Here is a 26,728-nt window from a genome sequence, read left to right as displayed (position 1 = left end):
CTTTGTATCTTCTAGTGTTTATCTTTGTGTTTTTTCCTAATATCCAATGCAAATCTGCCTGTGTGGAAACTTAAGCAAGCTTTTTTTGTTCTCTGTCCTGAGTAGTTGTTTGAACAAGTCTTTATAATAATTTTTGCTGTGGAACATTTTGTCAACTTTAGTCTTCTTTCATCTAGGATTAGGTGTCATTTCTTATGGCATAGTTTCCTTGGACTTCTTCCTTGTTACGTTGCCCCCTATAAGTCTTCTTAAGTTTATTCAAACGTCTTTAAAATGTGGTGTTCAAAAGCAGACTGTTAGACTGTTATTTTGAGTAAGACTTCATCAGCAGGAAGTACTATAGAATGATTACTTTCTGTCTTTCATGCACAATTCTAAATAAGAGCTGACTCTTGCAAGAGTTGTATTTAGTTTGTGAAATGCTGTGATACCGAGACCTTCTGTAGCATGGCTGCTATTGAACCACTGTAGTTGTATATTTAAATTCTTCCTATATATACTTCAAGTATGCCTTTACTGAATTTTATCTCGCTAACTTGGATTATTTCTTTATTTCTCAAAATGAATGTTAGCTTTGATCATGTCCTCCAGACTGTTATTTGCATTCCCGTCTTGTAGTTTGCAAATAACTCAGTCCAGGCTTACCTCTGTAAGTTACTTCTTTAAAGGTTATTTTCAGCTTGTTAGTATTACGGAATCTTCAAATTAAATATGTGATTATTTATCGCATTAGTGGATTTATGTAAATATGTGTATGTTGTTTTCTGAAGTAGTTTGTGGTTTTTGTTGTAAGGAGTTAAGAGGTGAGGGTACATGGGACTGGAAAAACAATGATGCATATTAGGAGGGTAGAAGAGCAGAGGCTTTGAAGAGATTGGGGAAGGAGATTTACGGGATTTAGAGGAAGTGTAGAGCTTTGCAATGGGGGTTAGAAATTGAGAGGCTAAGGAAAAGCAGAGAGGTCTCCCCTACCTTGGGAGATGATGAAAGTGTTTCTTAGGCAGTGGCTAAGAGGCTGAGGAGTGTAGGTGTGTACTCTTGTGCAGTCCTGGAGAGATAGGTGATGAATGATGTAACTGCTAAACTAGAAAATACATAGTTGGGCCCCCACTTGTTGCAGCACTTTGGCTTTTGGGGAGAAAAAGGGAGTGCTATAAATATGGAATTATTAGTTGCTACATAGCCTGATTTTTGTCAAGTTAGACTTTAGTCCAACACTAGACTGGAAGGCACGGAAAAGGAGTAGGTGACTGTTGACAAATCTTAGTAGACTACACATTACTTATCACAGAAGTTTTCTTTTTAAATGGCAAATCTTTGCAAATCTGAACTTTTTTCAGTTCTCAGAGGAACCTTGTTTTCACGGAGTGTAAACTGTACTTGTGTAGTCAACATAATTTGTACTTGATGTGTGAAAAAATTGAAGACTAAACAAATACGGAAATCTTTTCTTAATATTTCCTTTCCTGTAAGAAGTTAGGGATTTTCTTTTTGTATTTGCAAGTCAGCATGAACCTTGCTGGCTTTTTCCATCTAAACTGTTTCATTGTGTTCACCCCTGTCTGTGGCTTTGAATATTTTTTTTGTTTGTTTAAGAACAAGTCATGGAATATCTTTTATTAGGATTGTATATTCATAGGCTTACAGAATAATTTAGGTTGGAAGACTAGATGACTGTGGAGGTAACCTAGTCCATCCTGCTTCTCCCGCACTGATTAATGCCTTTTCTTCTCTATGTGTATATACATGTACTACTGTATATGTAGTATCATATTACTGTTTTTATGTAGGTATGAACACTGTGAATTATTTGTGTGGCTTTGCTCAAAGAGTGGTTATGAAGAAAAGTCAGATAATGCTTCTTACGTGGCAGGAATATTTATTTAGGCCATGATAAACTTGGTAATAAACCTTGTGTCTTCAGAGTTTGATTTGGTATAATGAAGAACTGTAGGAAAGTAGAGTTGGAGAGGAACTGAACTAACAGTGCTCTGGTTTGCTTTTCCTCTGTTTTTAATGCCATTTGGCTGAAAAAATGGGACAATAGATAGTATAAGGCCTGGTAAATAAGTGTTCATTCTTATAGGGCTAACCTCACTGGTTTTACTGAATAGTGTCAGCATGTCCATGGAGTTTACATGTTAAACAGAGAACACTGTTTTCCAATACTTCGCCACAGACCTAAAACTTTTGTTCTGTGAGTGCTGCTACCAGAATGCTCTTTCTGCACCTCTGTGTCTGCTTAACCAGCCTCCACAGGGGTTTTGCACCAGCAAGAGCTTTCTGGTGGAAACAAATTGCAGGAAGCCGGGAGAACTGCTTCCTATGATAGCAGTGGTGCTGCCTTATGCCAGTAAGTGTTTGTGCAATTAAAGCATAAATTGTGTTTATTTCTGTTCCTTAAATAAGATGTCACTGCTCTCCAGTTTACAATGGCATTTGAGTTTGGAGCCTTCTGCTAAGAACTGCATATGTTCAAAGACTGTGATTGGCAACTGAGTTACTGAAAGGAGAATAGGAAGTGTTTCCTTAACAATGAATGCTACAATAAAAATAAAATCTTTCATTTTGAGTTCCACTTCCCCTTCTACCTCTTTCACATTAGAAATACAATGATTAAAGGCATTGGCATTCAGTTAGAATGAACAGTGAATAAACTTAGTAGCTTAGTCATACCTGTCTATTAACCTCCAGATTAATTTGTCTTAAATGTTCTTACTTATTGCTCCACCAAGCATCTCACCATACTTGTGGTGCCTACTGAGAACAAGCATGTAATGTCCCTTTTTTTTTGGCTGCAGTTGCTGAGCTCAGCAGTGAGAAAACAGCGACTGGGTACCATAAATAACTGACTTTGTTCCTACAAGCCGTGTATAACCGGCTATTCATGAGCAGTGAATTTATTGAATGAGCACTGAATTTACTTTTAAGCTTTAAGTTACAGTTCTTTAAGACTATTCTCAAAAATAAGTTTTGTGTTTTGTTGGGTTTTTTTTATGTTTTAAGAGTTTAAATGACCAGTCTCAAATGGAGCTGTGCAATGTGTTAACAGTAAAATAAAAATAACCTGGAACAAGATTTGTGGCTGTATGTGTGCCTCTTGCTAAGCTAAACCAGTATGAGAAATGACGTTTTTAAAATCATGTTTGTTTGTTTATTTAAAGAGTTAAAATCTAATCTAAAAGGTATTTTGCAGAAGTGGATGTAAGAACTCTAGCTGCCACTTTTGAATAAAGAAAGGTAATGAGTTTACTTTGGCAGTTATCCAACAGATGCTTGTTGTACCTTTATTGATAACTTTTCTTTTTTTTTTTTGGTATATGGTGGGGTTAGGAGTGTCATCTCTTAGTTTCTGACATCCTTGGCAAAGCATTGGGAAATGTATGTCATGCAAGACAGAACCTCTGTGGAAAAGACTGCTCATTTGTCATTCTGGCAAAGCTTTTATTCGCCTGCTTTCTCTAGCAATCCTGCATGGCTTGAAAATTACTGAAATTGAAGGTTTTTTTCTGATACCAAATCCTGGTTTAGACACGATTGTAAAAGAATGTTATTGTCTAGCTTATTTGTACTGGACTCCCATAAAGCTGTGACTTCTGGAAAAACAAGAAGTCTTTTCTGGGCTGAGCCACTTTGGCACATCAGAGATGCAAATACTGCCTTGACCCAGGAGCTTTAGACGCATAGGTAGCTATTCAGTTCTTGCCCCTGAACCGTACATTCTGTTATTTGGAAAGACAGCATAATACATGAAGGTGAAACTTAATATACTTGTGTTAGCGTATTCTACTATAAAGTTCTTTTCACCTAGGTATTAAGAGTTCCATGATCAGAGACCTTCAGTTTTGTAGTCTACAGAGGAGGTTGCATATTACTGCTATGTCAGGGTCTGCAACCATGGTAGGGTTTCTGCTACATTCTCATAGAATAATTAGTAGCTCTCAGATGCTACTGTATGCAAATTCAGTGCATGAGAAAGTTCCTGAAGACTTGTAAGCAAAAGTTGATCGGGTATATCTTCACTGATAGGAAATAGCAACATGTTTATGAGTTTTTGAAGATATATATTTGTCAGACTATATATTTAAAGCTTCTGCAATAAAGAAAGATAATTTTCTTTAGATGGGATTTTAATTTTTTTTTAGTTTATTATAAAATATTTAATAACAGCTTATAGTGAACCTGTTCATGAAAAGTACACTTTGTAATTATTGGAAGCAAAGTGAGATGTGAAAATAAAACTACTAGTTCAGTGTCAAATGTTTGCAATCTTACTTTTTAGGTCAGCAGTACAGCTAATCTGGGGAACATATTTTTAAGTAATGAAGAATCCAATTCATAGAATCAGAGAATGGTTTGAGTTGGAAGGGACCTTAAAGGGCTACAAAGGGGCTACAGAGGGCTACAAAGATGATTAGGGGACTAGAACATCTCTCTTATGAGGAAAGGCTGAGGGACTTAGGTCTTTTTAATCTGGAGAAGAGAAGCCTGAGGGGGGATCTGATTAATGCCTATAAATACTTAAAGGGTGGATGTCAAGAGGATGGGGCCAATCTTTTTTTCAGTGGTGCCCAGTGTAACAGGACAAGCGGTAAAAGGCAGAACCTTGACCATAAGAAGTTCCATCTAAACATGAGGAGGAACTTCTTTACTTTGAAGGTGGCAGAGCAATGAAACAGGCTGCCCAGAGAGGTGGTGGAGTCTCTGTCTCTGGAGACATTCCAGAGGTCCCTTCCAACCCCATTATCATCCTGTGATTCTGTATAGGTCATCTAGTTCCAACCCCCTGCCATGGGCAGGGACACCTCCCACTAGACCAGGTTGCTCAAAGCCCCAGTTATAGACTGTTCTGTAACCTTATGTTCAGCTTATTTGGAAGTTTGGCTCAATTTTTCCAGTTTGAGAAACCTATTTTAATATGAAAAAAAAAAAAATAAGTGGGAGCTTTTTTTCCTTCTTCAAGTATCTTTTGTCTCTTCATTTCTCTCCTCTGAGGAAAGGCTGAGAGAGCTGGGACTGTTCATCCTGCAGAAGAGAAGGCTCTAGGGAGATCTCATCAATGCATATAAATATCTGAAGGGAAGTTGTAAAGACAGAGCTAGGCTCTTTTTTGTGGTGCACAATGGCAGGACTAGAAGCTATGGGCACAATCTGAAACAACAGAGGGAGGTTCTGTCTGAGCACCAGGAAACACTTTTTCACCATGAGGGTGACTGAGGTGGTAGAATCTCCATTCCTGGAGGCTTGGAGGTATTCAAAAGCTATGTAGGCACAGTCCCAGGCAAACAGATCTATGTGGCCTGGCTTGGGAAGGAGGTTTGGACCTGGTGATGTCCAGAGGTCCTGTCCAACCTCAGCTGTTCTATGATTAATCTAATAATGGAATAATAAAGATCTCACAGTTTGGAGAGGAGACTGAGGTGGGGTATGACTATGGATTATAAAATTCTGTGGGTGATGTATAAGCTTAGTGCGTGCCCTTTGTTCACCAAATCCTACTAATCCTTACAAGAATTGGAGGGCACTCCGGTACTATTGAGAAATAAGTACAAAAGAAATTAAAATGGGTAAGTGAAATCAAACAGAGGAACCACTGAGTGACTACAGCCACTTAATTACATGAGAATTTTCTATTTGGATGCTCTTGATTTGGGGTTCGTTTGTAACTTTTTTTGGGTTTGTACTTAGTAATGAAAGACTATTTGGGCTGCTCTTGAGTGTTAGTGAGCCATGTACTAGCACACTATGACTACTGGAAAGAATTTAAACTATTTAGGAAGAAAGAGCACCTTGGTTGAGACTTGGTGACATAATTAGGGAGTTTCCTTGTGTTTTGTTTTTTTTTTCACTGTCATTATTGGTATGTGGAAAGATGGACACAGAAATAGCTGTGAAGTAGCAGCTTCTTGGTAGAACTCGTTGGCTGTTTTTTCCCAGACTGCTTACCTGGGGAGGAGGCTGTGGGGCCCTTGACTCCAGGGAGGTAGAAAGGTTACTAGTTTTAATTCAGGAAACTACAGAAACTGCATTGGTGGTTCTTTGGCACAACAGAATTGTGCAAATTGTATTGGTAGCGTTGGGCCATACTGATGAGCTTCTGATTCTCAGTGACTCTCGTGATAATGGAGGAACTAGATATATTTTTTGTACAGAACTGTTTCAAACATATTATTTGTTAATAATAAATGGAGCTTAAAACTGTAGGGCTTTTTAAAGTGAAATATTATAAAATTAAGTATTCCTGTCTAAAAGGCAGATAGGTATCTTTGTGTTATTATGAAGAGATATAAAAGTTAATTCGATAATTGTCAAGATTAGTAACTGGAATCTTTCCAGTTAAATTTAGTAACTTTCTGCATTACTCCACAAAATGGACTTCGGTTAAATTCATGCATCTCTCAGTGCTCTGATTTAGCAGATGGCTCCATTTCCTAAATAACTAAAAAAAGGCGGATTCTGAATATCGGTTACGCAGAGGATACTGACAGACTCATGTACTTTGAAAGTTAATGGTCTTGAGGATAAACCTACTGGTCCTAACCTTGATGAGCTGCAGACTGCTTTCATTCAACTTGTGCTTTCATTTAAATGCTTAATGAGATATGCTGAGTGGATGTAATTCTGAGACTGATGTCTCATTATGACCGATTGAATTATTATCGCTGTGTACCTCTGAGGATCAAACCAGAAAAATGTAGAACTAGGCAGAAAATGGGACTTTGAAAGGTTATCAGCTCTTGCAAGAAGTGTGGTGTAGCATTGCCAAGCTGCTATAGCGCTGCAGCGAACAGTTGTAATAATGTCAATACTGAAGTGAAGTTTAATCAGTAATCACGGATATCGTATAATTTTCAGTCTGATAACACTCTGTTCATCCTGCCTACTCAGTCAGTAGGTAACTTGTGTCTTTAAGAGGGAAACATGCTTTAATCTGTACTTCCTTAGTATAAGTATGGTAAGGAATAATAAATAGATAATGACTGAGCTGGTATTGTTATTAACATGGGAGATTTAGGACCAAATAAGATAAAGATGTCTTTCAGCTTTCCTGAGTATGACTCATGGGATTAAATGTATATTCAGGCTGATGCTTCCTTTTTTTTTTTTTTTTTTTTTTTTTCCACGCTTCTAAGCATTTGCTGCTTTCTGAAAAGCTGTAGGGCAGTCTTCCTAGTTAAGCAGAATTCGTTTTGTTAATGCAGATAGATTTGGTAATTTGCATTTCTTTTTTGCCATATAGAAATACCTAAACAGCACAACCTAATGGAATAATCCTTAAAAATCTAGTTTACATGTGCAGGTATAAATCTACAGTGTATCTTTAATTTTTTTTATTTCCTCTAGCACAGGTATTTTACTCTTTAAACAGACTTTGATTAGGAAAAAAATTGTTAACTGTTTTAAAAGCTGTGGGGAAACTATATTCTCACTAACCTAGTATATTTCTACTAACTAATATTATTCACAGGTATAATGATTGTTTCAGGTTGCGTGTTTAAATTTTATAATTTTTTTTTTGTTAACTAATATTAGCTCAGTTCCTTCCATGGTCAGTAATTTTTAAAAGTGAATCTTAAAGAGAATGGAAGTATTTTTGTAATGTCACCTGCTGAGCATGTATTCATTAGATAATTTTTCTGACTTCATTAAAAAACTGATGCATAACTGGTTGCTTATGATGAAGTAATTTACAAAAAGCTCCTGAAGCATGAGTAAAAGAAATTTTCTTCTCCCTTTCCTCTATAGTGTTCAGTGTGGATTGCAGCACAGTTGAATGTCCTCCTGTTCAACAAGTTGTTTGCCCACTGGATAGCTATGAAACCCAAGTCAGGCTGACGGCTGATGGCTGCTGTACCTTGCCCACAAGGTTGGTGTATTGATGGCTGAGTGTTTCTCATTTGTTCTCTACAATTCCAGTACTATAAATACAGGATAATAAGGCATACTTCTGTGGCAATAAACATTAATAGAGAATAAATGATATGTGAAGTTAAAGATATATCACGCTGATAGAAATATGAAATCTATCTTTTTGAGGCAAAAAAAAGTTCTCAGTACAAATGCATGAACATGATTTTTGCTAAAATTGAGGGATTTGTGCCACTAGATTGAATTTCAACGTATTCAATTAATTTTACAAAAGTAAATGAGAAATTTTGAATGTCTTTGATGGCAAGGAATTAAATGATGGAGATGGCAGAAGATATGGCAGAGAAAATCTTGCCTAGTTGAAGTAAAAAAAGGTATTTTTTTTTAATGTAGAAGACCACTGTAAGAAGCTGAAAGACAGTGGCTATCTAGAACTGCAATGAAACAGAAGTTTTAAGTACTTGCTTCCATTTTACATCTGCTGTTCTTCAAGTAGATATAATTTATTACAATTCAAAAAAATAAGACACTTTGAAGTTGGTTTTGTTCCAAATTTCTGCACTACTGTTTTAGCTTCTGTCTTTGCAACAGACCTCCCCAAACCTGATTCAGCTATATGCATATGAATTCAAGCAAAAAGTACCATTAAGGAAAATATTTTGGACCAAAAAAATATTTCTTGTAGATGTAACCAGTTTGGTTTATTTGGTATGAAGGTCTTCTCGCCATACAATATTGGCATAACCCCTTGTGAGATTGTAAAGGAGTGGTAACTTTAAAAACAATTCTGAAAGTAGAAAATGGGAAAGGCTGCATAATGAATCAGGGATCTTCCCTGTTGGGTACGCGTCCAGTATGGTGAATTCTTTGAAACTGTTGTTTCCGTGACATATGAGGGTCTCTTGCTGCACGGGGAGTTAAAAATACATCTATTTTAAACAAAAAACCAAAAATATAAGGCAGGAAAAGAGATATGAAGAACTTCATATAGTGCAGTAATCCTGTCTAGTACAATTTGAAAACTTAAAAAATTTCTAAACTGACAATTTTTTTTTGTAATTGTAGAACACAAGTAGTAGTCTACTAGTTAAAAAAATACCTATTATACTTATTCAGTGCAAATGTTGTTCTGTTTAGAGTGATTGTTTTCTTTTTTTTTTTTCCTTGAACTTTGGACTAGAATATGGTACTGATTCTAAGTATCTTTCCTTTGTTCTTTAACATATTCTCATTAACATTTTTAGGAATTATGATAATTTCACATTATTTGAGATCTGACCTGGTCAGCTGGGATTGCCCAGGAGGCTCTGGATTTTAACTAGTTGTACTGGCATTGCTTCCCAGGACAGCTCAGCACATTCAAGACAACTAGAATAAAATACTACTAAGGACTGTTCTCAGGAAGATAGATTATATAGTCAAAGAAGCAATCTCAGATTAAAATTCCATAAGTTTCTAGTTTAGATAAACACTCAGAAACCTCGACACAATAGAAAACTGAGATTAATGGTAGGTTTTTTTACTTCCAATTTTTTTTCAATTTGCTGGATTAAAAAATGATATATAGGTCAAATTATTTTTGTTTCCAAAAACTAAAATTGTGTTCTATTTTTCTGCATTCTAGTATAAGTTGTGGTTTGATCTTTCTATTGCTAGGGTGAAAAGAATGAGAAATATCCACTTTATTCTTCATAGATGATAACTTCAGTGTCCTTCTATCAGGGATCGTAGAGTACCAAGAAACAAAACTTTATTTACTTCAGAAAAATGATCAGCTGGAATTATTTATTTCTAGCAAACACATGGGAGCTGATCTTAAATAAAACACCTAGAGCAAACCTGTTCTTTCTTTTTCTTTCTTTGATAATGTTTAAAAATATAACCAGTTTGTTTGTTGTGTGTTAACTGTAACTGGTGTCTGAAGCTTACTTGTACATGTGCAAGGCACAAAAATGGTATTCTTGTCTCCTGCACACAAAGACCCCAATTTTACAAGCAGGTTTAGAGTGTGTAAATTATTAGATAATTGTGAATTACACTGAAACCTCTTGGAAATCAGATTGCTGTGCATTAATGGATCAAAGTTTAACAAGGGATCAAAACTGGGATGGATGAGTTCTTAGCTTCTGGAGTCTTATAATCAGATCTGAGGAGTTTTGTGTTAATATCTGTCCTCCTTGATGTGTAAAACTGCAAAAAAAGCCCCCATAATTAGCATAGCCTAGTCTGGGTCCACAGGCAGGTTGAAACAATTATAGGTGTCTTGTATTCTTCCATTAATTTTTAATTTTGTGGCTCAGTCTTTGTTGCTCTATATAGTTATTGTGTGGGTTGATAGATTTTTTGAATTGCCTTAATTCAGCCAAAGCAATATTGCACTTTTTAGTAAATTAGGTGAGGAGGGAAGAAGAAAAGCTGAATCTGGCAGCAGTAACATAATATAAATGCTTGTGTGCCTGCTAGAAATGTATTTAGTTATTTAGATTTTCATATACTACTGTGGTTCTTAAGGAAGACAGTGCCATAATCATCATTCATGTGTTCTAGGTAAAGATATTACTTGAAGGGAGGAATAAAGGAACATAGGCATGGGGATAATCAGAAAAGAAAGCATAGATGATGGTTAGAGGAAGAGAAGTATATGTGTGAGAAGAGAGAGCAGAACAGGAAACTAAGTTCAGTTACTTGGAACGTGAAAGTCAAACCGTTTCAATTCAGGTTTAGTGTTCTGTCAGATTTGAGGAAACATTGGAGCTTTACATTTGAAGCCAGGGTTTCTATCTCACTTGCATTTCAAAACTATAGAAGAAATCAAAGTGCAGATTTATGAACTAATGATTCCGGGAAAAGGGGATGTTTTTTGTTTTTCCTTAATTCTGGAATTTCTTACTAAACTCATGATGAAATATAAACATTGTATTGACTGTAATTCAGTCTAGAATCACCAAAATCCATATCATATCTCTTTAATCATTAGAATGAAGTTCAAAAGAAGTGTCACTTACATTTTTAATGTATCTTTGAGAATAATTTGCGAAAAGCAAAGAGATAGTGTTTCATAAGGTGTTAGTCTTTAGACATCGTGAAACTGTTTTTGTTGCGATTATGGACTTTTTCAAGAAATTACAATTAATTGTTTCATTTACTGCCACTGAAATAAAGGATTAATACCAGCAGAACTGGAGAGCACCAAGGAGAGTATCACAACTAAGGATGGATGGCGTGTCACATGGTTAACAGGTAGTTGATAACTGTGTACAGCAGTACACAGATTGACATCTGTGCCATATCTTGTTCTTCACTGGTTTCTTGTTTGTAATATGCTAGGAAAACACAGATCCTAGAGACTGGTGTTAAGCTGGCATTTGCTTCATGAGTGAGCTCTTGAATGCATATTCATAATATTGAAAGCTCCTCTAGCAAAGCCCAGTGGGAACAGTAAACAAACATCTGATACTGTAAGTTCTTGTACTTGCGTTCAGAGGTTACATCTAGTTTCACCCTGATTTCTAATGCGATGGTTCAAGCGGAGCAGCCTACTGATTGGGCATTGGTGCCAAACTACCAGTTGCTTCAGCTTTCATAGGACTGTCATGAGACACTTGCCTTAAATTTCCAGCTAAGTGAAATGTCTATCTCTGGTCTTGGTAAAGATGCTCTCTTCTCCAAGGAGCTTATCGAATAAAAAATTATTAGAGCTCTTACAGAGAACATGTTATCACAGTTTTGTTAATATAAGTTTGTCATCTTCTTTTACAAAGTTAAATAAAGAGGTGATCAGTGTGAAGCATACAGAATCCGTTACCTTCAGGTGTTTCCTTTTTTCTGTTGTGAATGAATTTTTCTTCAGATTTTTCAGATCCTTTTGAGAAATTATTTTTAAGTGTAAAAATCTTCAAAACTGCTTAATTTTTCATCTGCGAAGAATGGACTATGAAGAATGAAGAGGAGCTAGTTTCAGTGATTAGTGTTGGCTTATATCTTTATTGCTCATTTGGTTTATACATTTTTCATAGGATTATATACAATGGTGTAACTGGCACATTTGGATAGCTTTGCTGCTCTCTTTTTTAGAATAGAACAGAATAATTAATCTTTACTAGATCTCCGCTTCTTGCTCCAGTTTTATTCCCCTGCTTCTGTGCTCTTTTTGCTTCATGTAATCTAAGTACAGTGTTTTCCCTTGAGCAAGTTTCCATCCTCCCTGCTGTCACAAATGTGGTAACTTCAGGATTCGTTCAGTGCTCTGTTATCTCGGTCTTCCCCCATACTGTTCTGGGTCAGTCTTTTGATAAAAACATATAAACCAAGAAAATTCTAGAGAACTAGAAAGATGTTAGTACTGTGCAAATATTAAAAAGAACATAAACTAAATAATTAAAGTCTGGCTATCTTTATCTCCATTCTGAGAAAAGCAGGGGGAAAACTGATAGAGGAATGAATTGAGGATTAAGGGATGTAATTATAGCAAAAGCAATTGATGTTGTTTTGACAGAGGCAGTTCTATGAAGCTTGATTTTTGCCACTTGAAGATACTAAGCTTGCTTGAAAAATCTGACCATCAGCATGCCTTTCTTCTCAATTTCTGTCTTCTGTAGTCACCAGTCCTTTTCCTTGTATTGGATTCTAGCTTAAAAACAAACTAACAAACAAAACAAAACAAAAACAAAAATAAAAATAAAACAAACAAACCACCAACAGAACAAAACAAACAAAAAAAGAAAACTAGGACTTTTTAATTAGCATTGTCTCACAGGGTTTACTTTATAAAATGGAAATGTATCCTCTTCTGGAAACTGCTTAGCATTGAAGAACAACTTTTCCCACAGCCCTCCTCCCCCAGATTTTGTAAGTGAATCCCTCCCGATGAGTCAGCATCGTGGTCCTTTACCTCCTGAGGTGGACTCTTGCAGCATGCTCATGCTGGCTTGAATATCTTGCTGGTAGCAAGGAGATAATAATATCCTTCTGAGAGGAGAGAAGCATCCAGGGCTATGATCACTAAATCCCAATAAGTTTGCTTGATATATTTATTTAAAAAGCTCACACCATAAGCTTGAATATGTTCTAGACTAGGAAAAATTCAGAAATAATTGATATATGTTTATCCATCAAAATCTGCAGTAGTTTATTTTCTATCCAATATTAGCATTAAAAAAGCAGTTTCAAGGTTGTTGTGGGAGGAGAAGGGGGAAAACTGAATGTAAATGAAGCATAACAGAAGCAGGTAACAAGTCACAGAGAAACAGAAACTTTAAGAGCAGTGAGCTACTTAATAAATCTAAACAAAACAGGAATACAAGTCATGATGACTATTTCATATGTCAGAAAAGTGAGGAGCAGCTTTTTACAGACACAGTCTTGCACGATTGGAGCCCAAAATACTTGGGTTTGAGGGATGAGTGAATGAAGACTCTTTGAATCGGACCGTTTCACTCTCACTTAGTTACAGATAGCTGCATGGCATTGCAAATGCAAAACTCTCAATTGGCTCAAGTACCGTGGAGGAGTAGGATTATAGGTTTATTGTTTAGAAGAAAAGCTCTGAAAACGTTTCTTAAATGAATTAGTCATAGAACTTTTTTTTTTCCTGGTTTGAATAGTCTTTTCCCTGTTGTTTTTTCTTTAGATGTGACTAAAATGTCTCAATCTGGGACTGCCGTGAATGGCTGTGCCACAGTTTGGTAAAGAATTGAAATGTACTTGACCAGCAAAAGTTAGTTCTCTGGACGGTATAATAAAATATTGTTCTACATTGTATTCACCTTCTCAGTCCTGTTGGAGGGTCGGAGGGGCAATTTATATGTCCATTTTGTTTTCCCCAAGCATAAAGCTTTATTTAGAAAAAAGTCTCCAGCTTTGCCTCTCCTCCCCACCCCAGTTCTTAAATACTTAGATTTTTGTAGAGCTCAAGAAAATGAGTGATACTCTGATGTAGTAGTAAATAATTTATTTACCCAAGGTTTATGTTAGGCTAAATTTGAATATAAGTTGAATACAACTTAGAAAAGTAAAAAAAACAGATTTTATTGTCATAACTAAATAAAATTACCTTTCAAGGGATGAAATAATAGCAAAAAAGTAAATTTACTAAACATGGAAAATACTCTTTTGCATCTGTCCTACTTTTAACATTTGTGTACTTTATTTAGCAATTCTAAAGACATTAAGGAATAGTAGAGGTTTATATTAGAGTCTATCAATTTTGTATACCATTACTGAATTGTTTTTTATTCTAAAGGAAGAAATTGCCTGTTTTAGTACTTGTAGTCTTTAGTTTCTAATAGAGCTTTGTGATATCTTAGGCACAATATAGATGCCACTTGAGAAATTCATCATTAGCAGTTTCACCTTTATTTTTCAGAAAAGTTGTAGATACCAGTTGTCAACCATGCTGTCTTTTCATGTTAGTGAACTGAAGCAGAGGTCCTGTTGCAGCTGTTTATGCAAAAATCACACCTCTTCAGAGGTCATTTAAATTTATTTATGATTTTGTTATCCTTCTAGATTACTTTGCCCAGTAAGCAATTGCTTTTCATGTACTTTATTCCCTTTTATGACACTTGGAGCTGTTGTCATTGTATCATCTATTGTGTCCACAACCTGTCATGGCATTAGACCTACCAGTCAATATTCTGTATTTCATGTTACACCAGTGTCAGGGGAATCCCAGTGGCAGCTACACATAAGCTAGCACAGTTAATTTCTTCTCATTTTATGGCAGCCACCAGAATCACAACTGGGAACTCTATGGTTGTAAGTTCTCTTTTAAGGTATTGTCAGTTTATATTTGCATTTATTTGAGATTACCCACACATAGCTAGTTGGATAATATGTTTTTTCTGATAGCATCTGTAGAGGTGGCCCCCGAGTCCCTGATTACCTTTGCATCTGTTCCACTCAATAAGAGGGCTGGAGTACACCCTTTCTTTTCATTCTTCTTAGCTGCTTGGCCAGGCAAGATCTTTTCTACATTGTTCTTTGTCAAAATATGATATGACTTTTTGTGTTTTCTAGATTCTTTCCTTCAGTCTTCCTGTCTTTGGAAGACCTTAATTTTATGATACGTTGTTTGGGTGTTCAGTACAGGATTCACCACTTCATTTTTCCCGAACTTCTATAGAGGGCAGTCATGGTATTTCAGGAAGTGTAACTTTTTCTCTTTTCCCCCTGTGCCAGTCAGCTCTCTTAAGCAAATTTTGCTGATACAGAGGTCTCCCTTGTATTTGTTCTAGAATTTTAGATCCTTGTCCTGCACCCATCTCATCCTCAAGAAATGATATCCAAGCGAAAATGGTTGTGGATCCCAGTTTTTGTTAAAGGAAAGTTCAGCTGGAACTGGTAAGACCAAATACATATCCAACAACCTGTGTCTTCCTGAGATTTCTATTCAGGGCTTGACTTCTCAGTTGACCTGGATAGCTGGACCAAAGGTCTAACAAAAGCATGTTAAGGGTTCTGCAGAAACTTTGTTATTCCTTCAGTTCTTTCATTAGCATCTTAGAAATGCTGGGGTTTAGCTGTTATGGCCAACTTGCTCAAGTTGTTCCTTCTGTACCTTTAACTCTAGCAGACCACTTTGACATCTCAAGTACATCTCGCCATCCAGTACTGTGGTGTTGTAACACTTGGTGTTGAATTGGAGACTCTGGTCCTTACTGAAGAGGCAGGGTTTGCATCGAAGGCAAGCTCTGCATTGATGCCAGTTGAACCCATTGCAGGTCAAACTCAAGCTTGCAATAGGGTTTTATTGGTTTTAACAGTTGATGAGAAGGCTAAATAGAACACTGCAGTCTTGTGACGTTTCACAATACCTGGAAATAGGTGTTCAGGCATTTTCATGTATTTTAGTCTTTCAAGAGAAATCCTTAAAAGTTGAGAAACAACAAATACTTTTTCCAGGAAAACTGTTTTTCTTCATTGAGATCTGATAAGTGAGAAAATTATATTCAATCCTGTTTACATACTGTACTGAATAGCCACAAAGGGCAAGGATTAACGGGCACATGTGTGACCTTTGTAGGTGATCCATGCTCTGTGTCCATCTTTTCCATGTTGGTGTTCCAGGAGATGTAATGAATTGCTGAATTCAAAGTTCAGGCAGTCCCCTTCTCACTCCCTTACTACAGCTGCCTCAGCCATTCCTAGATGTTTTCAGTGTGATGGTAGTTATTGGGCACCTTGCTGATATCCAGCCTCACAATGTGGGTTGTTTTGGCAAGAAACATTTTTTCCTGAAGTCCACAAATGAGAAAAAAGATAAGTTTCTCAATAAAACACAAGACATTTCTGGAGCCTGATGGCTGATGTCTGAGCATCAGAGACCTCTAACAGAGGAAACATGAGAATGTTTTCAGAAGAAATACCATATGAACCTTCTGCAGAAGAAGCTGTAAGATGATGTAAATATAGGGGTCCCTGCTTGTAGCTTTTTCAAGATCAGCTTTTTGCACCTGTATTGGGCAAGTTAAAAATGCACATCCATACTTTTCTGCCAATTCCTAGGAAGTATTGAATTGCAAAGCCTTTCAAGACAATGCTATGAAAGGAAGGAGCACATTTCCCATAGGCAAAAAAAAAACAACTCCGCATTTGCACAGCAGAGAAAGTACTGATCATAGTTATGCAAGCAATGTCCTTTTTATATCTATGAGTTTTTATGGAAAAGTACATGTAGTATTTTAATGTGACCATGTGCGATGTTAATGGTATATTTACTCCTTCACTTTTAAACTTAAGAAGACATTTTAACCCAGAAAAATTAAAGTAACCCTTTATTGTGTCTACTGCTAGAGGGTGTTTTATGCTTGAAGTAGAATGAGACTGTAGTGTCTAGATTTTGGTTTTGTTTGCATACTTAACAAGCAAGCTGGTGTTTGAACTCTTCCAATTTATAAGCTTTTAGACAAGTCTTTTTGGTACAAGTTTTTGTTTTCACTTGTCAGTCTAAGAATTGTGTATACCTTCATCACACTGAATATTGCTCTCCTTCCTCCCCCCAAGACTTCCCACACTATTGTGTTCCATTTCTTCTACTTAATCAGCTATTAACTTGCCTGGATATTGAATAGGTGATTTAGTTCAGAATAATTTCTGACTTAGACAAATTTCTGTTTGTATCACAGAGATCAATAATGCCTTTGACAGTTGCCTTCAAACTCACAACTGTGCAGAACCATATTCATAATAAAGCAGTAGAATTATAATTTGGATGTTTGCATTTCAGAAGGGAAGCAGACATGAGAATTTCCAAGCAGTTTCCAGCAGTACTCGGAGCAAATGATAGTATTGTTATTGAGGTTACATCAAAAGAGTTTGAAGTTGTTTCCTCTAGAAAATAGCAGGAAACATTGTGTCAGCCTTCAGTAGCCACATATTGCTGCTTCCTTTTTTCTTTCTTAAATTACTTAATATTTAAGTGGAATTGAAGGTTGTGGACAGTTCTAAAATAATAAATAGTTTCTCACTTCTCTTCCTTGAAATGTCATTGGTGGAATTTCGAGAATCTTGTTTCTAGAAAAGGGTTACAGTTCTTCCCTACATGGTTCCCACTACATAGAAAATGTCTCATTAATTGAATGGAATTGTTTGGTTTCAGAAAAACTGGGATTTTGGAGTAATCTTATGGCCTTGTTTTTAAATTCAATCCATAAAGGAATAAATTCAGAAGCTAAATGGACATGTAATGGTTTGCCACATTTTTAGGAAGGTCATATTTGCCTCTTCCATACAGTTTGCTTTTGGCCTCTCTTGTATGAAAGCAACATGGAACAGTTCTCAAACAGAGTCTTAGTCAATTTATCCTTCCTAAACTTGTACAGAATTGCCGTCAGGAGTATGAGAAAGGTGTTACATGCCACAAAGGGCATGGAAACGCTAAGCATGGAATAATTATTGGAGTGTTTTTTTCTTTCAAGGAAGAAAGAGCGGATGTCAAATTAAACAATCAGATAAATTAAAAAAATACTGTGTTTTGGGAAGGTTGGGGGGTGCTGCTTTTGTTGTTGTTTGGTGTTTTTTGTTTTGCTTATGCTGAGTCCCTGCTGGCTTAGTTTGAGGGAGGTATGCCATTCAACAGTAAGAAAGTTTGTAGTTACAGATCTATTGAAGTTAGTGAATTACTTATAGGACTATTATTGGTAAGTTGTTTTTGACCTGTAGGCCTTAGGAAACTGGTTTTTTTGTAAGAAGATCGGGTATATAATTCCTCACTAAAATGTAGTGAAATAAGAAAAGAAACAGATTCTTATAATACCAGATAACTAACATTTGTCTGACATCTTAACTAATGTCTTATCTTTTGTTTTTGAAATGTTTGTTATATCATGAAGGGTGAGGCTGATAAGCCTACAGAAAGAGTTACTGAGGTACATAGTGGTTACAAACGAAGAGATCTTCAACAGAGAAAAACATAAGCTGGTATGGCAAAATACGAGAAAAATGCAGGGTTGGACTGGACACAGCAGGCAGTGTGCAGTTGCAGCCCAGAAGGCCAATCACATCCTGGGCTGCATCAAAAGATGCATTGCTAGCAGGTCCAGAGAGGTGATTCTTCAGCTTTGCTCTGGTGAGACCTCACCTGGAGTATTGTGTGGAGGTCTGGAACCCTCAATATAGGAAAGACATGGGTCTGATGGAGCAGGTCTAGAGGAGGGCCACAATTTTGATCAGGGGCTGGAGCACCTCTGCTACGAGGACAGGCTGAGGGAGCTGGGGTTGTTCAGCCTGAAGAAGAGGAGGCTTCGGGGAGACCTAATAGCAGCCTTCTAGTACCTGAAGGGGGCCTACAGGAGGGCTGGGGAGAGCCTGTTTACAAAGGCCTGTAGCGACAGGACGAGGGGCAATGGCTTTAAGCTGGAGGGGAGCAGATTTAGATTAGAGATTAGGAGAAAGTTCTTTACTGTGAGGGTAGTGGAGCACTGGAACAGGTTACCCAGGGAGGTGGTTGAGGCCCCATCCCTGGAGATATTCAAGGTGAGGCTGGATGAGGCCCTGGGCAACCTGGTCTAGTTGGGGGTGTCCCTGCTGACTGTGGGGAGGTCGGACTAGATGACCTTTGGAGGTCCCTTCCAGCCTGGACAATTCTGTGATTCTATATGTGTGATTTCAAAAGGGTCTATACGTATATCAGTATACTTGAAAAAAAATCAATGTAGTTGGCCAGTAGTTATATGCCTACTGGGTCCATGGCATGACTCTTTTGTGACTGTTCTCTTTTCCCGTCTCATCCCTCGGGGAAACAGATCAGTTGATTTAACATTAGTCAGAGGCTGAAATAGAGTGTTCTGATCAAATGAACTCTTTGAATTCTAATAAGCCTTGGAAGGATGGTAATCTAGTTGATGTGAATGCTGACTTTATGACTTTTTCCCTTGCTTAGCATCTGTTTGCTATTTTCCAGCCTCATAATATGCAAAAGAAGCACAAAACACATTCCCTTTGACAGTATCTTTAATTAAAAGCTAGATAGTTGCCTTTTGTCCCCTGTGTATAAAGATTACTATACTTGCGTATAAAGCTTTGAGCATTTGGAAATGGTCTTATAATAAGTGTTAGATTCAACTTCTACAGTTCTGACGTGTCTTTCTACAGGTTTATTACTGATTTCCAAAATAAAATACTAAAAGCTTTCCAGGAAAAAGGACTATTTTTTATGACTGACTTAATCATATCTTTAACATGGAAAGTGCAAAATTCATAAAACAGTGACCTTGAACTGGTGGGCAAAACCTCTTCAGTCTCTATGTCTGAAGAAATTCTAGCTGAACTTCTTGGTTGGAGGGGTTCCAATGGCTTTGCCTTTGTCTGCAGTGTCACTTTCCATACAGGGCTGGAGTTTTTCTTTTTAAGATTAGCATTTGGTTGATTCCTGAAGCTGTAGCTTGACCAGTTTAAAACTTATTATCTTGTCTACTTACGTCATGGCTTCAAGTGTAAGTAATATGGACATAATCCTTTGCTGATTTCATGAGGTTGTTATGTTAACATTTCATTTTGCTGTATCATCATCTCTTATACCCTTATGATTGATGATAGAGAGAGTCTTGCATTTTAGTCTTTTTTTCCTTGCCACAAGTTCATGAAGCTTTCATAATGCTGGGAGTTCTCTCCTGAAAATGCCCTCTTTTACAGTTCCCTTAAGTGTTTATATTAACAGATCTGTGTGAGTTTTCTCTACTACATTTAGGTAACATAAGCGCTAATAATGTTAATGCAAATTGTATTAGATTCCTGCAAGGAAAAAAAGGAGGACTGTCATAAAATCTCCACAGGAATGTGATGTATGTTTCAGGAATGCTTTTCTCTAGTCTCAATGCTTCAGGCTTAATTTTGGTTTGATCCTCAAAATAAATATCCCTCTCCTCAGCACACCCCCACCCCAACCTTTCCATTCACTGGTACTAAATCTTTTTTCCAGGGTGCCTGTTCTTATTTTCATAGCCATTATGCATTGTGCCTGGAGAACTCTTTTGATCCTACCATCAAAACAGCTTTTCTGAGGCTAACCAAGCCCTTCTCTCTTTTCATCTGTTTAATAACAGAAGTAAATGAACCAAGATAATTAGATTTTAAATAAAAATTGTCACTTACAAGTATTCTGTTTGATTTATTTTTCTTCTTATTCTTCCTTTTCCTTTTCACACTTTTGGTGACATAAAGGAAAAAAGGAAAATGATGATATAAAGGCAAGAAAACTAACAATAAAAACTAAACAAAGCCCCTTCAAATGTAAAAGAAACAAGCGATGAAATGATTTCTGTTTTGAAGAACTTTAAAACTGAAATTAAAAATCAGTCCTTTTATATTACTGAAGCAGTTACCTTCCTCAGTCTGTAAAACATTGGTTAATGAACATAGTCTTGTTTCTGGTTCTTCATATACTGAAGTTTCCCTTGCTCAGTTGTTGAAATTTCTAGGATTTTTGTTATTACTTTTTATTTCTTTTCTAACCTGAAGAACTAAAGGCAATTCCTTTTACCAGTCAGGTTGATTATGTATTTTTCAAATTTCAGTACAGCTGACTTCTTACTTTGGGATTCTTAGTTCCCTCAAGCCATCCTACCACATTCTCAAGCTGCACTCCATGAAGTCTCTTGCACGACTGTTTGATTCTCCTGTTTGTTTTTTTTTTTTATTCCAGACCTTTTGTTAGGGGACATTGTACTCTCTTACAGGACTGTTCCTCCATGTTAAAAGGACATGTTCTTCTTGACTTGAGTAAGATGCACACAGCCTGCAGGTGGATAGCTGCCTGTGAGAGAGCACAGAGCTCGACTGCAGCTTCTCTTCCGTCCATCCCTCTGCTCCAAAAGGCACTTCAGAAAAATCTAGTACTATAAAGCTCATTTTGCTCTCTCACTGAGAATGGGATCACTTATTCTGAATTTCCAGATGTTGTTGTTTTGGCAGGGCGACAGCCGTGCTTGGCTACCAGAATTCCTTGGGTTTCTTCCTGAAAGACTTCTGTCTCCAAAACAATGTTTTCCATGCTAATAGCCTGGATGATGGTCAAAGGTTTTCCTAGCAGAGCTGGCTGAAAAGAATTCAGACTATTTAAAAGTCCATCTGAGACAATTTGCTACTTTGACATTCTCCTACGCATGGATTATTTTTTACCCAAATGGGAAGTTAGTTTATAAAATTTTGGAGGGTGGGGTTTTGTTTGCTTACACTGTGAATGAGTATGTGAAGCTTTGATTACTCTGAATGGAAGGGAGTGTCTTCTGCAGAAAGGAACATTGGCTCCCACCCATCTTTTAAACATCTTTTTCAACCCTTCTTCTGGAAGATTGCCCTATCTTAAGTTATTTAATCTGGTGATTCATATTTTTTAGTTGTTTGGTTTTGGAGTTTTGTTGGGTTTTTGTTTGTTTTAAAGCAGTTGATTGGGAAGAAAACGAGAGGGGAAAAGTACAAGTTATTAGTCTAATAATTTAATACTCTCCTGCAACTTAAATCATCAGTGATAATGAATGTGAGGCAAAGAGTAGAGAAGATACAGATATGTCTGAAAAAGCGTATTGTGAAGGCAGCAAAGCTAAGGGTGGTAATTTCAGCTCATGACACTTGGTAGATCAAGGTCCACAATTGTATTTCTATCACGTGTGCCCTTTTCTCTGTGAAAGATGTGAATTTTCAGGAAGTCTGATCTCCCTGTTTTCCGAGAGGTTATCTGGTTGTTGAACATAGGGTGGATGAAGTGAAACCCAGTATTTCTATGTAGGCTTTTAATACCACTTTCAGATTATGCCTGTACTTTTTTTTGTTTTATTTGTGTTTTAAGATACTTTTTTCTTTCTTCTTTAGCAATTCATAGGCACTTATTTCTGTGTTTCTTTCTTCTCACATGGGAAAAACATCTTCCAAAGCAATATCTGCTAGATGGGTTAAGGTACAAATTCCTTGAACCTGACAGTGCTAATTGTTCTTCTCCCCACCCCCCTCCACGTGTCTTACTTTTATTAGGGAAGCAAAAGGTAAGATACTAGTACAGAATTCTGTAAGATTACTTACAGAGTAATCTTAAAGGGAAGCTGCTATCACAAATCTTCTGCGTTTTTTGATCCCATGTCGTAGAAGGCATAATGTTTTTTTTCCTTCTACATCTATGAAAACAGGAGGCATACCGTAAAAAAAAATAATTAGATCCCTCCTTTTTTTGTATTTACAAATAAGTCAAGAGGAAAATGTCAAAAGCAAAGGTATGCTAAATAAAACTCTGGTTCCTGTACTCTTACTTTTTTTGTTCGTTTAGTTCATTATCCTTTACTGTTATGTTAAGCACAATATTATAAAAAATTTCCTTGAAATGCCTGTTTTAAAACTGTCACTGTACTGTAGTATATATGTGCACATAGAGTTAAATTCCTTCACTTTGTCTTGACATATGTAACATTATTTGTGAAAAGTTTTATAATGAATACTGTTTTTTTAATGACTCATTTACCACTTTGTAGTAACACGCTGTAATAATGCAGTATTTTAAGAATCCTTTTCAGCTAGGATAGTAAAGGTTTTATGAAATTCCTTTACTTGTATTTCTTCTTGCAAACTTCCTTTTCAGTAACACCTTACAGTGGAGAATGTAACAACATTATGTAGCACTGAGGTTAAAGGGAGGGATATTAAAATCCTATCTGAGTGGGGGCTCTTCCTCATTCATTGAACACTGATCTGAGATGAAATGGCTTTTGGGCAATTAAGACGACATGCATGGTAGAGGAGAACCAACTTATTGCATTTTAAGCATAAAGAATAAACAAACACATTAAATGCTAATGATGCTTCTTACTAATGGGTGTTCTAATGTGGGGGTTGTCTTGGAACACTGGAAATATTTGAAATAGATATTAACAGGTAGAGTTCTTATTTTTATTTTTGTAACTCATAATTTCAGGATCTTCTACTGAGTTGTTTCCTTTTGAAATTCATGTGTATTTGTAGTATGCTAAATTAATCTACACCTCTTTTTACAAAAAAAAAACCCACAAAAACTGTGATTTGCAGTTGAAAAATGTAAGTGCTATTCCATGAAATTTCTTGGCTTTGATATTTGCATATTTCTCTTTGTTAATTTTGTCTTGCATTTTATTGAATCACAGCTTTATATGCCTATAATATGCCCTTGTTCAGGGCAAGAATTCTGCTAAATGTAAATTTATCAGAAGTCTTGAGTGTCTGACTTTTAAACTATTATGTTAATCATAAAGCAAAGAATCTGGAAACAAACCTAATTGTTGTTTATCTACATTTTATGTCTTCCAGTTCTTTAGGCTGTTTTATTAAATAAGCAAATAAATACTACGTACATGGAGAAAATATTCTTTTTAGAATGATCCCATCTCTAAAACTAACCACAATATTTAGTATACCTAGCATCCTATGTTATTTGGCATCTCATGTATTTGGTTGCCCCTCCACAAACTGAGGGGGCAGCACCATCAAAAACAAAAAAAACCCCTGCAGTTATTTTTCATTTGGCTTATATTTAATGATTCTGCGTGGTCTTTCTTTTTCTTTAATTGTTCCTGATATAAGACTGGGTATGATATGGTTTCCTAATGAGAGAACGCTATTCTGATGAATGGGTTTTAGTGTTTCACCAATTTTGATGTTTCAGAGAGAATTGGAGGAGAAGCCTAATTTTTCAAGTCTGGAGAATACAATTGTTTTTGAACAATCTGGAACTACATTTTTCTACATTTTTACATACAGCATTAGGGAAGTGTTGGTGTTGCACAGTACCACCTTCTTTGCTTGACCAGCAAACAGAATTCAGATGGTTAAAAAAAACAAAACCAAACTTCAGGTTTATAAGCTGTCTTGATTGTTAGGTTAATAAAAGATAATTCTCAGATATGAATACACTAATGCTGGAACTTGTGCTCTAGCTTTCCGTTTTCCTCTTGCTTACTCTTTCCCATTATACATGGCTTCATTAATTTATGGGGTTTTCCTTACTGTTCTTTGGTTTCAGATGCGAGTGTCTCTCTGGTTTATGTGGTTTCCCCATGTGCGAGGCAGGCTCCGTTCCCCAGATAGTCTCACGTGGAGATGGAACACCTGGCAAGTGCTGTGATGTCTTTGAATGTGTCAATGGTACGTGACGCTTCCTCTTGCACCTAGAGAGGAGGATTTTATCTGTCTCTGGGAGATTCAGGGCATTTGGTTATTTTTACTGTGTTGTCAAGACCTAAGAGAAATAATTTTTTTGAGGGTCACTCAGTAAGAGGGAACTGGAAGCTCTACTGAAGATACTTAAGTGGGAAACTGTGTCATTTTTAAGCTGTCATGTTTCTTTAATTTCTAAAGCACTCTTTCCCATGACCCATGGAATTACGGTTTTAGCAAGGCTCCCTCACAGGGTGTGTTTCAGGTACTCCTTTGCAAACACTGGAGTCCTTTCAGAAGTCAAATTTTGTGAAGCACTGCAACTGCTTGTTGCAGTATTGTAAACAAAAGCACGCTGTTTAGACTATGGGATTTGCTTTAAGAAACATTTACAAAATAATTTTTAATAGGAATGTACAAAGTTTAGAAATTGTAAGTCAGTGTAAGAATAGATTGATTCATATTCTTTGCTTCCCAATGTAAATGCTTAGAAAATGTTTTAAAACCTTGAATGTGTTATGCAAGTAACCACATCTCAGGACTGGCCTATGCTATATATGTAGAACAGCATGTATACTATACACAGTGAGCTGGGAAGAGAGACATTTGACTATTAGTAGATAGAAAGGAAAAAATACTCCTGAAAACGTTGCATGCTCAGAAATTAGAAAACTAATTCTGACAAAAACTTGCTAGATAAATGTCTACTGCAATAACAAACTGGTAAAAAAAAAAAAAATATATATATATATAATTCCTACCTTTATTTCTGTCAGTTTTAAGTGAAGAGGAGGGGGGCATGTTGTTCATGAGACTAATAACTGAATATAATATCCAGTTCTGGTTTTAAGAAGGGTCTTGAAATACTAACAAGTGCAGAAGGGATATAGTAGATATCATTGACAGATGGAAGAAATATCTTACAGTGATAGGCTTAGATCAATTTCTTCACTTCATTAAAAAAAATTGCCATCAAAGTAACATGAGCCAACTCTGTAAGATCTAGGACATGCTGTTCTCATCAGTGAGGGTGGTTAGCTGTCGGCACAAACTGCCGGGAAGATACTGAATTCCTTATCTTCATCCTTTCCAATTAGGATTAGATGTCTTTTTAAAGAGTGCATTTTAATCAAATGCAAGTTAATGGCTTTATGGATGGTAAGCGGGGAAGTTGTGTAATCAGTGTTACCAATGAGTTCCATTAGTTACCTGTTTGAAAGTCTCTGAAAACAGGCCAGAGGATGGAATAAAAAGGACATGCACAGTCACATTAGTATAGTTTTCCTGTTGTTATAATATCTATTTAATATTAGAATGAAGTAATTTGGGGGGGTAGAGGGAGCAGTCAGGAATAGTACTGGTCATCTGAGTTACCTTAAAATAAAGACATCCGTTATAAATAAGTGTATGTAGACTGCAAAAAAATCCATATTATGTATTGTGGGGTAACTAAATTCTGTATTTGGGTAACACTAACGATGTGCAGAGTGGTAAAGCAGGCCAGCCTTCTGCAGTATGTATTGCAAGTAGGTACTAACATGATAGATGCAGAGCTGCATGTTTAGAGGGAGTATGGGAGGGCTGCCTTTACTGCGTTGGAAAGAGATCTGCTCTGGTTGCACAACAGCATTGGCCAGTGTTGAGGGGGTAGTTAATGAATAAGGGCAGCAAAGTACATATTGTGTAGAGACTCTGTAGTATGTTCTCTTTGTTTGTCAGGCTTTTGGGAAGAGATCAGTCATTCTTTCACAAATGTTTTTCCTGGTTTTAATGTAAAACTGATTTAGAAGCTCTCCGATGTATCTGTAGATTTTGTGTGGTTGTCTTTGTTACCAGTACACACTGTCTCAAACTCTCTTTTGGTAAATCTGTCTCAGAAAAGCATATTAATCTGTGGTGAGAGCAACTTCTACAGTAGTTACTCTTTGCAGATTATGGAGTTGTTGTTGTTCCTGTTCAATTATAAGTACAGCAGTAAGTCAATACGCTAATCATTATTTTCATGCTTCAAGTTTGTATTGGGTGTGTCCGTAAGGTTCCCATCACGTGTAATCTGCTGTTTCTCGCAGTTTTTTATATAAACATTATTTAGAACCGAAACAACGTTTACGTCCTGACATTTCAATTTAATTTGGGTTTGTTGTTAAGCACCTACTGTATGTACTGTATGTAGCTGTTCAGTCATTGTGTAGGTTGAGCTTCTTTTTGAGTATTTTTTTTTTACAGGAAATTACTTAGAAAGTGCTGA

The 26,728-nt window shown here is 36.5% G+C and overlaps 1 protein-coding gene across 1 annotated transcript in view; it reads left to right on the top strand.

Annotated features, from left to right (window-relative positions):
• CRIM1 (cysteine rich transmembrane BMP regulator 1 (chordin-like)) overlaps window positions 1–26,728 on the top strand; it is a 181,823-nt gene that overhangs the window by 87,527 nt on the left and 67,568 nt on the right. Inside the window, exons 4-5 of the mRNA XM_014950989.1 lie at window positions 7,747–7,867; window positions 24,347–24,468. Coding sequence (XP_014806475.1) covers window positions 7,747–7,867; window positions 24,347–24,468 — 243 coding nt within the window. The remainder of the gene's footprint in view (window positions 1–7,746; window positions 7,868–24,346; window positions 24,469–26,728) is intronic.

This window comes from Calidris pugnax, unplaced genomic scaffold (genome assembly GCF_001431845.1).
Source record: "Calidris pugnax isolate Ruff unplaced genomic scaffold, ASM143184v1 scaffold24, whole genome shotgun sequence".
Taxonomy (NCBI): Eukaryota; Metazoa; Chordata; class Aves; order Charadriiformes; family Scolopacidae; genus Calidris; species Calidris pugnax.
This window is presented reverse-complemented; position numbering and strand designations above follow the sequence as displayed.